Source organism: Coenobita brevimanus, chromosome 8 (assembly GCF_032717465.1).
Source record: "Coenobita brevimanus isolate Jiangsu-jjx chromosome 8, ASM3271746v2, whole genome shotgun sequence".
NCBI lineage: Eukaryota > Metazoa > Arthropoda > Malacostraca > Decapoda > Coenobitidae > Coenobita > Coenobita brevimanus.
In genome coordinates, this window is record NC_136961.1 from 34,397,321 (window position 1) to 34,410,456 (window position 13,136).

A 13,136-nucleotide genomic window follows, 5' to 3' on the forward strand; every position below is an offset into this window, starting at 1 on the left:
GGAACTATGTCCCAGACGGGTAAGTTTAATTCCATGTCATCGTAAAGGGTGTTTTGTCCTAAATAATCGTCCTCACTGGAGTTGCATATTGAATACGTGGATAATATGGCGTGACATTTTCGGAAAGTTCCATACATCTCAGCAGAAAGCAAGAGTGGGCGGGAGGCACTATCCATTACTTCAGTTCAGTGCTGGGGACTGCAAATGAATATTCACTTCCACAAACGCAAATCTGCAAACTAAAATCATTACCTTCCACAACTACAGATCAGCAAACTTCTTGAAATTTGTGGTTCCACAAATGCAAACACAAACACAAACCATTTATGTATAAAATTATATTTACACTAAAACTAAAATATTTACAGTAATTGAATATTATTATATTAGTGTATTAAACTGTTTTGACTACATATCAAGGAAAAATCATTCATTACTGTTCATAAATTAATTAAATTATTACACTACACAAAACACACTTAACAGGTTGATGCACCAGTCCACCTCTATTCCTCGGCTCTAACTTCCTCAGTCCTCATTCCTGTCACAGGCTCCCCCAACAACTGAAACAGCTTCCTCTTGAGCAGATCCATGTTGCCCTTCATAAGAACAAACTGCTCAAAATCCTCAGAGGTCAGGCTGGTTTGTGGGCAGGTTTGCATGTACGGAAGTACTTCCGCAAATGCAAAAACGCAAATTTACGTAAACTTTCTCACAAAAGCAAATCAATGTACGAAATCACACTTTCACAGTTGCGGACTTCGTGGTTTGTGGAAGTGATTGCGAAAGTGCCCAGTTCTGCTTTATTGGATCTGCCAACAGATAACTTTATTCATAAAAAATTGGTAGCTGCAATGGTGGTGCTTGTGGTGTGGTGGTGATGGTGGTAGCTGTAAAGATGGAGGTAGTAGTAACTGTGGTGTTGGTGCTTGTGCTCCTGGTGGTGGTAGCTGCGATGATGATGGTGGTGCTGGTAGCTGGAAGTGTGATGGTGGTGGTCATGATGGCAGCTATGATAAAAACAGTGGTGGTGGTAACTGTACTGGTGGTGGTGGTGGTAGCGGTGGCTGTTCAGAAACGGCTCTCATTTGGTCAAGTACCTTGTGGTTCTCTCATGCCACAAGGCACTGGCTCCAAAGTGAAGCATGGTTCATAAGTAGTTCTCATTTGGAAAAACTTGAGTAGCCTGGGAGGGAATACCTGGTAACTTCAAAAATCTCTCAAAATATCTACATAGTTTTAATGCTCACTTACTTTGCAAACTTGTGAGGGAAGAGTTGGGTTGGGTGTTTGAGAACCAAGCCTTTGCCAAGTGTCCAAGTGGCTATTCGCAGCGACTGAGTCTCTAGCTCACTAAACGGCACCATCGAGTATATGCTGGCACTGTTCAGGGTACACTGTATGTAAGAAGGTATAAGGAAAGCAGTTATAGAAGCACTGTGTGGCGTCTGTAACTGCTGATGGAAAAAGAAAACTGCAAGCCATTCATTATGAATGGATGGATTTTCCACCAACATTGTTTGAGAGAGGTAATGACATGCCTAGTGGTTCTGCAGTGAGAAAAGGCCAGAAGTCAGACTATTTAATTCCACTTCTAGCAGAGGCTGATGCTGCCTGAAACCAAGAGTCTTTACCAGAAAACACATTGAATACTTTGTACATCATAGATATAATGGCATTTATTTAGAGGAATCAAACATTACATGCCACAACTTTCAAAGATTTATCCCAGATGTACAGTATTTGTCGAAGATGGTCAAGGAGATACCCGAAAACTAATATGGTACATGTAGTTGGAGATCATTATGAAGTAGATGACAAAGCTTCCCTAAAAGAAGAGACACAGACGGGAAAAAATCACAGACACAGTTGATGACTTACAAATCGCTGATTGGGAACAATTTTGTTCTAACATAAAGAACAAATTCCATCTTTTGAATTACCTGAGCATTGCTGGACATCTAACCATTGTAATCTTCCTCAGGGTATTGAAACGGTTATAGGGGGTATGAAACAGGATCCTGGGAAAACAGTGAAACTTACCAAACAAGCTGTCAGTGTTATTAACAGTTTGAGTTGAGAAAATCATGAGGAGGCTTACAGAAGGCTGACTGCACACATCCTTTATGGTGTATCTGAGGGTGGCTGCAAAGGGCCAATGTTTAGGCAGGTGATACGAATTCCATGCTTGTTTGTATATACTAAACTTCAACACTACTCTTGGAAGAATTTTCGGTTGAAAAAAATCTTGAGCTCATACCTGCATAGAAATCCCTAAACAGCTTTCAGTTTAGCTTGATATATCAGAAAACATTCTGATAGGATTTTTGCAAAATATATGTCAACTACCCATTCAGAAAAGGGAAAAATGGCAGGCAAACTTGCTCTGGAATCCTGTCATGACTTCTCAACTCTTTGGCCGATTAGTGAGAGCCATACAGTGTTGACAATCACTTAGCTGAAAATTTTACTTCAGATGCAAAACATTTTTCTTTTTGTGAAATTGTATGGAAGAGAACAGTTCAAAAGTCTGAACAAACTGAGGTCCCACCTTTTTGGTACACTGTCTTCCAAAGCTGACTTCAGTTTGCCACCAACAGACAATTCATTCAAACTTCATGTGTTGCGAGGAATTTGCCATATATATATATATATATATATATATATATATATATATATATATATATATATATATATATATATATATATATATATATATATATATATATATATATATCCATACCGTAAATCAACCCAAATATCTGTCTCACAACTTCCAAACCCCAAGCAGTTTGGTGAAGTTGTAAATGGTGTTCTCGAAGCTGGAACAGTCAAACAATCAGCAAAACCAGGTATATACCTGAAGTACAACCTTACCATGGTGACGAGAAAGGTTGCATACGAAATTCTGTCTATCTATCTATTGCCAGATGCTTTAATCCCGTAAGGGGTGAGCGCAAATTCCAAATGTGAAGAAAGTGGCATTTCTTGCACAGTTTCCTGCCACTGTGCTGAAGAACCTGTAAAATGTGCTAGGGTGGAAGGCCCAAATGACTTTTTAGTGGATGATGTTTGGATTTTTTTTTTTTTTTTTTTTTAAGAATGTAAGCAGTGGATTACTTAAAACCGTAAGTAAACACTGAATCAGACTATTTTTTTGCCTCAGATTTTTTATAGGTGTTCATGGACACATAGTACATGTTATTTGAGTATTACATTTATAAAAGAAAAAAAAAAAACTTTGCTGAAGTCAGAAACACTAGGTCTCAATATGATGCAAAGGTGAATTCTTATAAGTGGCCAACACAGTGTTACACAAATGAAAACTGGGGTTTCGATAAAATACTTAATAACTTTCAGCCTGTGAATGAAGTGTATGCATAAGGTTTTGCAGATACTGATACACTTATACAACTGTATCCAAGAAAAAGGAATTTAGAATTGCTTTGGAGTACTTATAAATGAAGCTTTTCACCTGCCAATATTCATTTACTCGTTCCCCGCCCCGGAAGGGCTTGGGGATGGGTACTGTTTTCTCTCGGTTTGTCTGTTTGTTTGGTTGTCTGCCTGTCTGTTAAGAACTTTACATGAAAACTACTGGTAAGATTTTGACTAAAATTACAGAGATGATGGACTATGATCTTCTGATCACCTGATTAAACTGTGGGGCAAATTGGACCCAAGTCCAGGCTGTAGGCCCAAAAGATGTAAAAAAAAAAAAAAAGGGGGGGGGGATATGTAAAAATCGTTTTTCGCCATAACTCCCTTCAAATTCATCATATTGACATGAAACCAAAACCTAAAGTTCATATTTCAAATCTGCATCTTATAACACATTTTCCTCTCATATTCCTGAGTTTGAATCTTCTGAATTCTCTAATCTCTGGCTTCGGCCATCCTGTCATTCTCTGACTAAATATATCTGTGATGCTTACTTATCCCCTAATTCTACTAACTACAAAAAATTCTTTGACAGTCTTACTTCTGGAATCTTCATTCTAGATGATTTCAATGTTCACCAAAATCTTTGGCTCTCCTCTCCTTTCACTGATCTACCTGGTGAATAAGTCTAAAACTTTTCTATCCTTAACCCGCCCCGTCCCGTCGACGTATGGGTACGTTGCAACGATTTGCATTTGCCAGTCCCGGCGACGTACCGGTACGTCGTGCAATTGCAATGTGCATAATTCCGACAATTTTCAAAATTCGCGCTTGATTTGCGGTATGTACCCTCGCATGACCTTCCCCTACCTGCCACCAGGCGGGGACACTCGGCGACCCTGCGCAACCCGCACTAGCCCACCACTCGTCCACTCACCTGGTAGCAACGGTCCTGCTCAGACATGGCTAAGAGAGGTCTCTCAGACAGTGAAATTCAAGTCGCCCTGGACACCTTTACAGGCGACAGTGATTCCCCACTGGACGACGAGGATATGGACAAGGATTATGTGCAGCCAGAGGAGGAAGAAACCACCAGCAATGACGAGGAAGTTCCGTCTCCCAGGAAGCGGCAGTACGTGACTTATCATGCTGCTAGAGAGGGGCAGCAGGCAAAGAAGGCACGTGCAACATCCTATCCCTATCCCCAACGTGATGTGGAACCAGAATTCGAGGACGAGGACGAGGACGAGGACGGAGCCATGGGACGTGCTGCCACGTGGTATGGACGTGAGGTGATAACTCATCGTGGCCCAGAGCGCACACCACGTCGTATGAGCAGGTATGGGCCTAGCATTTTGTTTGGGGAGTTAGGAAGTCAAGTGGAGGGAGTGGGGAGTGAAAGGGAAAGTCCAGGAAGGATTAGGGAAAATGAGAGTGACGTGAGTGAGTCATTGTTCTCCCTATGTAGTGTGAGGCGGTGTAGTGGATCATGTGGGCCAGTGCGGGTGCGTTCCTTATCACGTGGGGTTGTGAGGGAGGGGGAAGGTGGGGAGGAACCACTCCCAAGCACGTCTTATGCTCCCCAATATCCCCTAACACGTGGTCAAGCTAGGGTGCGTGAGAAAGCACATGGTGTTGTCATGGAGGGGGAAGGTGGGGAGGAACCACTCCCCAGCACATCTTCTGCTCCCCAATATTCCCCTATTTCATCCCCACAGCCCCCTAATGTTCCTCAAGACTGTAAGGGTAAGGGAAAGGGAAAGGGTAAAGGCAGAGGGAAGAGGAGTGACAGTGGGGAAGCCCTCCGCACTCCTTCTCCCCCACCTCCCCAACCAGGATCTCCTCCCCACCCAGACGAAGGTGGTGATGGGGATAATGGGGACGAGGGATTTGTGTCGTGGAATTGGGAGGATGGGAGTGATTTTTCTCCCCTCATTCACCCCTTCACTGAGCAGGGGCGATCTGGCTGAATTGCTCCAGGAATTCACCGCAATTCCACCAGGTTGGATTTTTTCCACCTGTTTTTCAGTGAGGCATTTGTTGAGCAGATTGTGTACCAAACCAACCTGTTTGCAAGCGTCCAGCCCCTAGAGAGTGAAAGATTGGGAACAAGGAGTAGGCATTCTATCATCTATGATTACCCTGTCTCCCTTCCAGAAATGTTCTTATTTTTTGCCCTGGTCCTTTTGATGGGTATTATACGAAAGAATAGAATTCCTGCTTACTGGACTAGGGACCCTGTTATGTTTACCCCAATATTTGGGCAAGTGATGAACCGTAATCGGTTTCAACAAATTCTAAGTCGCCTCCATTTCTATGATGCTCATGATCCTGCAAATGCAAACAACACTGATAAAATGAGGCGAATTAGGTTGATCTTTGATCCCCTCAGGCAAACTTTTCGTTCCTCATTCTATCCCTATAGAGACCTCGTCATAGACGAGAGTCTCGTGTTGTGGAGAGGCAATATTTCATTTAGACAGTATATACCCAGCAAAAGGCACCGTTTTGGGTTCAAGAGCTTTGTTATGTGCGACTGTAGGACTGGATACGTGCAAGACATAGTCTTGTACACCGGTGCACAGACAGACATAATAGAAGATCGAAGTATTGGACTGTTGGGAGCAGTGGTAAAGACGATGATAGAAGACTACCTTCATGGTGGTCACGTTCTCTACCTGGACAATTGGTACACTAGCCCTCTTCTCGCTCGTTATCTTCACACTCATGAAACGGGAGTCTGTGGAACCGTAAAGGTGAACCGGCGTCACATGACCAAGGTAGGGCGGAAACTTGCAAGGAATGAGGTTGTCTTCTTCAAAGCCAACAACATCCTTGCAACTGTGTGGAACCACAACAGAGAAGTAAGCCTCTTGTCCACGGTTCACTGCCCCTTGATGCACCGTACTGATTCCGTAGATTACCGTAGCGAGAACAGGCGTCGTGTTTGGAAACCTGAGTGTGTCATGGATTATAATATAAACATGCGCCTCGTGGACCAGTCAGACTCCATGATATCGACGGTAGAGTGTGCCAGGACCACGATGAAGTGATATAAGAAACTGTTCTTTCACTTGCTAGATATCACTGCTCTGAATTGCCACCACCTTCACGCCATGACAACAGGAGTTCAGGAAACATTTGAAGGATTTGTGAGGGAGCTCACAAGAGAAATCTTTGCAAGGTATGCTGTTGAAAGGCCCCAACATCGCACCCGCACTGCCCCTATTGCACAAACTCCCCTGAGAATATCCGGCCGTCATTTCCGCACTCTTATTCCTCCCCAGCCAAACAGACCTAGGCCCCAACGCAGATATCACGTGTGCAGTAATTCCCAGGTGAGACTCACGACACAGAGGAAGGACACCCGCTATGAGTGCATGCAGTGTGACGTGGGTCTCTGTATTCACCCATGTTTCAGTGAATATTACACGTTGATGCAATTCTAATATGGTGTGAATGCGAAAGGACGCAGAAATTATGAAGTAAATGCGACAGACAGACGCTCAGTGAAATTATCAGTCATGTTGATCTCCAAATATTAATATAAAGTGCATACGGGTAGAACATAAGTGCAAAAATTGTATGTAAGTGTATAAATATGCCCTAAGTGGAAACTTACATAGCGAGGGTTTTATGATGCGATATTCTGTCACTCAGTGCAATAAATACGGCCTGTAATTATATAATTATTATTGTTGGAAATGCTTACGGGTATAATATAAGTTCAAATTATTGTAAGTGCTGAAATATATTCTAAGTCAAATATTCATAGCGTATGTATAGAGATGCGATTTCCTGACGCTCAGTTGAATGAATAAGGCACGTATTAGTGAAAATAAAAGTCAGCAAGTGGTAAAGTTTGTAATATATGTGAAGAATTAGTATATAAATGTGTGAGTATTATGTTGGTCGAAACATTCATTGCGAGGGTATTTTCATGCGATATTCTCACGCTCACTTGAATAAATAATGCCAGTAAGTATGTACAGTGCATTATAGGGGTGTAAACGTGTGTAATGTAAGTGGGAAATTATAATTAGAGTGAATAAATAAAGTAGATGATGAAACACGAGTGTTTGAGATCGTGGTTGCTACGTGAATATGCGCTAGCATATCGCTAAATGCCCTCGTAATGAATGAAAATAATTGAAAACCTTTACAGTGGTGGAGGAAAGGTTCTATGTAAAGGGGAAAATAATAGGAAAGTGATAAAACAATTTGGTATGTTGAAATACGAGTCATAGCGAGTGTGCTTACTAAGCTGATGTGCACTAGACTTATGCTGCATGTCATCATAATGAATGAAAACATCTGAAAACACTTACAAACAGTTGTAATTGGTAAAATGTCATTGAAACAGAAGTATACAAGTAGAAAAAATGATAGGTTGACTCATACAAGACACTTAGCATATAGCATGTTACGACTCGGACCAAACTCGCTATGCTCGCGCGATGGTACAATGCTTATTTTTCATATATATGTGTTTGAAATCCATTATATTGTTACTGTTATTGTTTATTAGTTCAAATCCAATAAATATAGAGGTGTTGTATGTTGTTTCTCCCATTATTCCTTACCATTGAAAACGTAAGCACATATCACGTCCATTACAGAACACGACACCTGGCTCGGGGGACCTCACCTGAACGGACCACTTCTAGACCGCGGGAACCACTTTCTTTGTGATTTTCCTTCGTTTCTCGACCTAAGCGGAAGTTTTTGCCAAAAAAAATTTCCTAAAAGGCTCGGGACTGGGGGATGTCATAGGTGCGGCAAATCTCGGGACGTGACGGGTTAACCCTCGCCGTGCTGTTTGCCTCATATGACGTAATATGCAGATCACCCCTGGTTGCACTGATTGTCTCATATGAGGCGATGGGTCTCGGTGCCATAACCATCACAACCATTCAACCATGAGCGAGCGTCAGTGGTTTCCATGTAAACGTTAAGTTTCCCTCTACACCATCAGAGCTGTTGCCAAGCCCTGCCACACCACAGTTGCCAAATACCGCATATTTAGTCATTTAGATATGCAGCACCCCTGGCCATGCTGATTACCTCATATCAGGCCTCACATCAGGCAATGGATCTCTGCCGTGACGAGGAAGCATCAGTGATTTACATGGGAACGTTGAGTCTCTATCTACACCATCAGAGCTGCTGCCAAGCCCTGCCACACCACAGTTGGCAAATACTGCATATTAAGTAATTTAGTTCTTGTTTGTAGCCCAGCAATGGCGGATTCATGCCCGTCTACCTCCCACGGTACTGGAGACTTATTGCCACCCTCACACCCACCCAAGAGGCATAAATTACAAAAAGACAGGGTTGAAGAAGAGTTCTAGCTCAGAAACACTTGATCTGATGACAAAAAATGAACTAAATTTTAAATTTAAAAATTTGAAAAAATGACTGAGGGAAGGTAATCGGGCTGAGCAGAAAATATTTTCCACATCTCTGAATGTCGACAAAAAGTCTATGCCTAACCTGAACTGGTGTAAAGTCACTGCGGTGAATGAGTGATTAGCATTGCTAGCTGTGAAGCTGTCAACCCAAGAAAGTCAGGGTTCGAATCATGGTGTGGGCACCTAATATCACTCAACTCAGGTGTCCATTCACCTTTTCTTGGTTGATAGGTTACATGAGTAAATAGGGTAGCACCTAAGGAAGATATGTAACGCTGGAAATGTTATCCCACCGGTATTCACCAGTGTAATGATAGTGATATTTATATTCTTACCTGTTGTGGGTACTGATCAACTCATCCATGGATAATACAAGTGGTACTCGACTTAGTATAGTGGATGGTAAATATTCATGAAAAGAAAGAATTGTGGTAGCGTTTGTAGTTTTTGGCCGAGCCTAGATTTAATCAGGACCACAGGTGGTCGTCGTTCCCTCAGCGAAGGAATCTTGAATTGGAAGGGGAGTGAATTTGGCTTGAGGATATAATTTTCTTGATTAGGTACACTAATAAAGAAAAGAAAATGATATATATTTTACTCTACTTTAATAATTCTGTTAATTTCCACAAAAACATTTTTTCCTAATTACATGACCCTTTTTAGTATGAGAGAAGATTGTATATGTTACCAAGGTTTTTTGGGGATCATTCCTCTAACATTATTACCAGACGAAACAATTTGACACACGCGAGGTATGGAGTTGTTGTTCTTTACTTTCCTTTTGGCCGTTACTCTTGGGCTCAACAATAGCCTCAAGACAGGGACCCTTTTACGGACATGAGTTGTCTGTTCGGGCTGGTATAGCCTCGAACCAATAAGAATGATTATTTGTGTTCATCTTTCACCCATTTAATATATTCTCCTCATGTAATTTTCTCGATTCCCACATCAAGTCAGTATTATTTACAGTTCATCATCAACAATGTTATATAGTCACTAGAAAATACATAATCTCTCGGGCATGCCTAGCCTCGAAGAATAATTAAAAAAAAAGGAAATATAATCACCAAGAATACCCAATCATTCGGGCTTGTTTAGCCTCGAGGTGCAACTCAAATATCACATTATTGCTCACAACCTATAAGTTCCCTTCCACGCTCCTGATTTTTCTAACATATTAATATTAAAGAAAGAGAATGGTTAATGAATTTGAATTTCACCTTTCCGTTACAGAACATATCACTTTTATATTTCTATTCCTTATCTACAAAAAAAGAAGTTCACTTGATAGGATCATTAATAACATATCAACTACTTTCGGTTTGTAAAATAACTCGTGGGTAGTGTAAGTGTGTATGTAAAAGTCTACGGGCAATACTATGGGAAAAACGTCGTGCTCACACGGACGTCGCCGGTGTCTGGGGGACTGAACGAACGTCCATTAGATACGACATCTGAGGCTCGAGTGACTACGTTAAACTCTCAACAATATTACTTCATATAGTCCATAATAAGTAAGGATTAAACAAAGAAAAAGAGGGGGAGGAAGAAGAATTGTGGACGGCTCACCTGAACGAACGTCGATTAGATACGACATCTGAGGCTCGAGTGAGCTCGTCGGGCGCTAGCGACGCCAACTGCTAAATCAAATGAGGTGGTGTTTTTGAAATATGGTGGGTTTCAATTCTCTTTACAATTTATTTAGCAGTGTACCCATGACGCCAGGACTTTTGATTGAATTGGGGAAAATTTGGGATTTATTCCTTACTTAATTTAGATACTGATTCTATCACTATCTCAATTTGAATCTGAGAGCAGCTCATGCCATCTAGTGACGGCCAAGATAAACGGAACTTTGAATCCTCACAAATGACATTATTTAGGCCTTTTGGACTGCTAATCTTACATACTTGTGTTCTAGCAGCTTCATTAGCAAACATTTCACAACTAGGTTACGGAAAGAATGGTATATTCATCATTATTCTGTTTAAGGTTTAAACTCGGCGCCCGGCAACGACGCACAAACAAGGGGAAGAGCTGCGCGCATATGTCTTTCATTACTCAGCCAGATGGGGAATTCCCATAGCTCAACATCCACTATTACATCACCCACTGCATAGATACAGAGATACATATATATATATAAATAAAGTTAACCCTACATTAATCATTAACATATGAATTACTACTTAGGGTAGGAACTTATAAACTAATATTCAGGTTACACCCTATCTAACTTAAAAAAATACAGCACTACTAAACACATACATGAATATCAAATGTGTGGCACTACAGATAAATGAGGTAACGTGGATGATCCAGCAGCTTTGTATCCTAGTGTATTGTGTGAATAACCCGACAAAGGCCCAAAGGAAGAACACAAGCTCCTCATGGCATCAGTCCCAACCGCTATCTAACCTCAGCCACTAACCTAACTGCATAGTTTGGTGTATATAGGATCAAGTTCTTAAAGCTGACTTTGTCATGATCTTTGTCTTATTGCTTAACCCGTCACGTCCCAAGCTATTTCGCACCTCCGACACCCCCCAATCCTGAGCTATTTTGGGAAAAAAATTTTGTGGCTAAAACCTCCGCTTTTGGTGAGAAACATCGAAAATTCATAGAGAAATCACCCACCTGAGGTTTAAAATACTCGATACAGGTAGCAGTACCTCCTTACCTTACTGGGTTTTCTATCAGGCTGGCTTCAAAGAAAACGAGTTCTATGGGAGGGTAACTATTCCACACCACTCAGAAATGGTATTTATTTATTTATTTGGTATGAATTTATATGTAGTACAAGAAAGAGTATATTGATTTTAAAACAGTAATATAGGCATTATAAGCATTGTTTCACTCACTAACTCATCAACATACCTGACCTTTTTTGACAACATTACCTGATCATCATGTCCGACTGTTTCTTACACTAATACTATGTAAACTTTGTCCTCCACATTGTCATCGATTGGGGAATCACTCTGGCCCTGACTGTCTTTATTGGCCAGGTCACTGGTAATATGTGAATTGCTGAGACAATGGCGTGCAAGGGGGGAGGGAGGTTATGCGGTGTAAGGCATTGTCCCTACATGGCATCCTGTAGAGGAATAGAGGAAGGTGTCCCGCGTATACGTACCAAAAATCATGTGCGAAAATTGAAAATTGTGCAAATTATGAACCTTGCAATTGCGCAACGTATCAGTACGTCGACGGGACTAGCTGTGACAAAACGTTGTGACGTACCCACACGTCGATGGGATGCCTCTTGTAAAAAAAAAACAGTCACTTGGGTGGCTCAATTCTACTTAATTTGGCCCATACTGATTCAAAATTGTTTGAGTTTTACTGTTTACAGACAAACAGAATAATAAACACACACACACACACACACACACACACACACACACACACACACACACACACACACACATACACACACACATACACACTATGTGTTTTGCCTCCGGCAGAGAGGAATGCAAAACTGTAAGTAGAAGCTTTCTGTTATTACCAGATGATGTCCACCATCTTTAGCAAATCACCTTTGGAAGGAGCTAAGAAAAGAGACAAAGGTAGAAAGCAGGATAATGATTTCTACCAAGAACTTATGGAAATGGAGGCGCCTAATAAACTGGTAGACTGAGTGCACAGACTAGAGGAGGCTTTTCAGAGTGAAATAGATGAAATTAAAAAACAGTTGCACATGCAGAAGGAAGAAACTGAAAATTTAGTAAAGGAGATTAATAAGAAAGACTCAACAACTGATGAATATCAGTTAAGGTAGGTACACTTAGAAGGAAGATTAGTGAAATGGCAAGCACAGTTGTCAACCATGAGAGTATTATGGAAGAGTTCAGAAATGATACAGAGACAATAAGGCAGGTAAGCACTCTGACAGATCATAGTAGTGATACTGAGAAGATAACCCTGGTAAATGAAGCGATGCAAAGCTACAAAAATGATGTGGAAACCACATATGCTGAAATTGTGAAAGTAAGGAAAGACTTAGAAACAAGAGTTGAAGAAATAAGCATGAAAAAGAAAATGAAGAAAATAATCCAAAACAATTCAAAATTGGTCAAAGACTCAGCAGACATCAACAAATCTATAGTAATTACTAGGATAGAGGAGGAAGACATAAGAAACAAGATTTTGAGAGACAAAAAGGAGATGGCAAATGTAATGAACATATTGAAGGAAGTGCCAGAGGAAATATGTAGTAAAGACATGGAGGAACACAAAAGGCTAGGGAAATATGAGAGAAATAAGTCAAGGCCCCTGAAAGTAACCTTCCAGAGTGTAAACACTGTAGAGGAAATACTGAAAAATGCAAACTTATGGAAA

General features: G+C 41.1%; 2 protein-coding genes across 2 annotated transcripts in view; both read right to left on the reverse strand.

Annotated features, from left to right (window-relative positions):
• LOC145407423 (uncharacterized) overlaps positions 1-13,136 on the reverse strand; it is a 583,744-nt gene that overhangs the window by 515,112 nt on the left and 55,496 nt on the right. The window lies entirely within an intron of this gene.
• The window catches only part of LOC145406091 (glutamate receptor-like), a gene marked incomplete at its 5' end in the record, with an annotated part of 94,397 nt that overhangs the window by 66,706 nt on the left and 14,555 nt on the right, over positions 1-13,136 (reverse strand). The window contains one exon of the mRNA XM_080277285.1: positions 1,255-1,383. Coding sequence (XP_080133411.1) covers positions 1,255-1,383 — 129 coding nt within the window. The remainder of the gene's footprint in view (positions 1-1,254; positions 1,384-13,136) is intronic.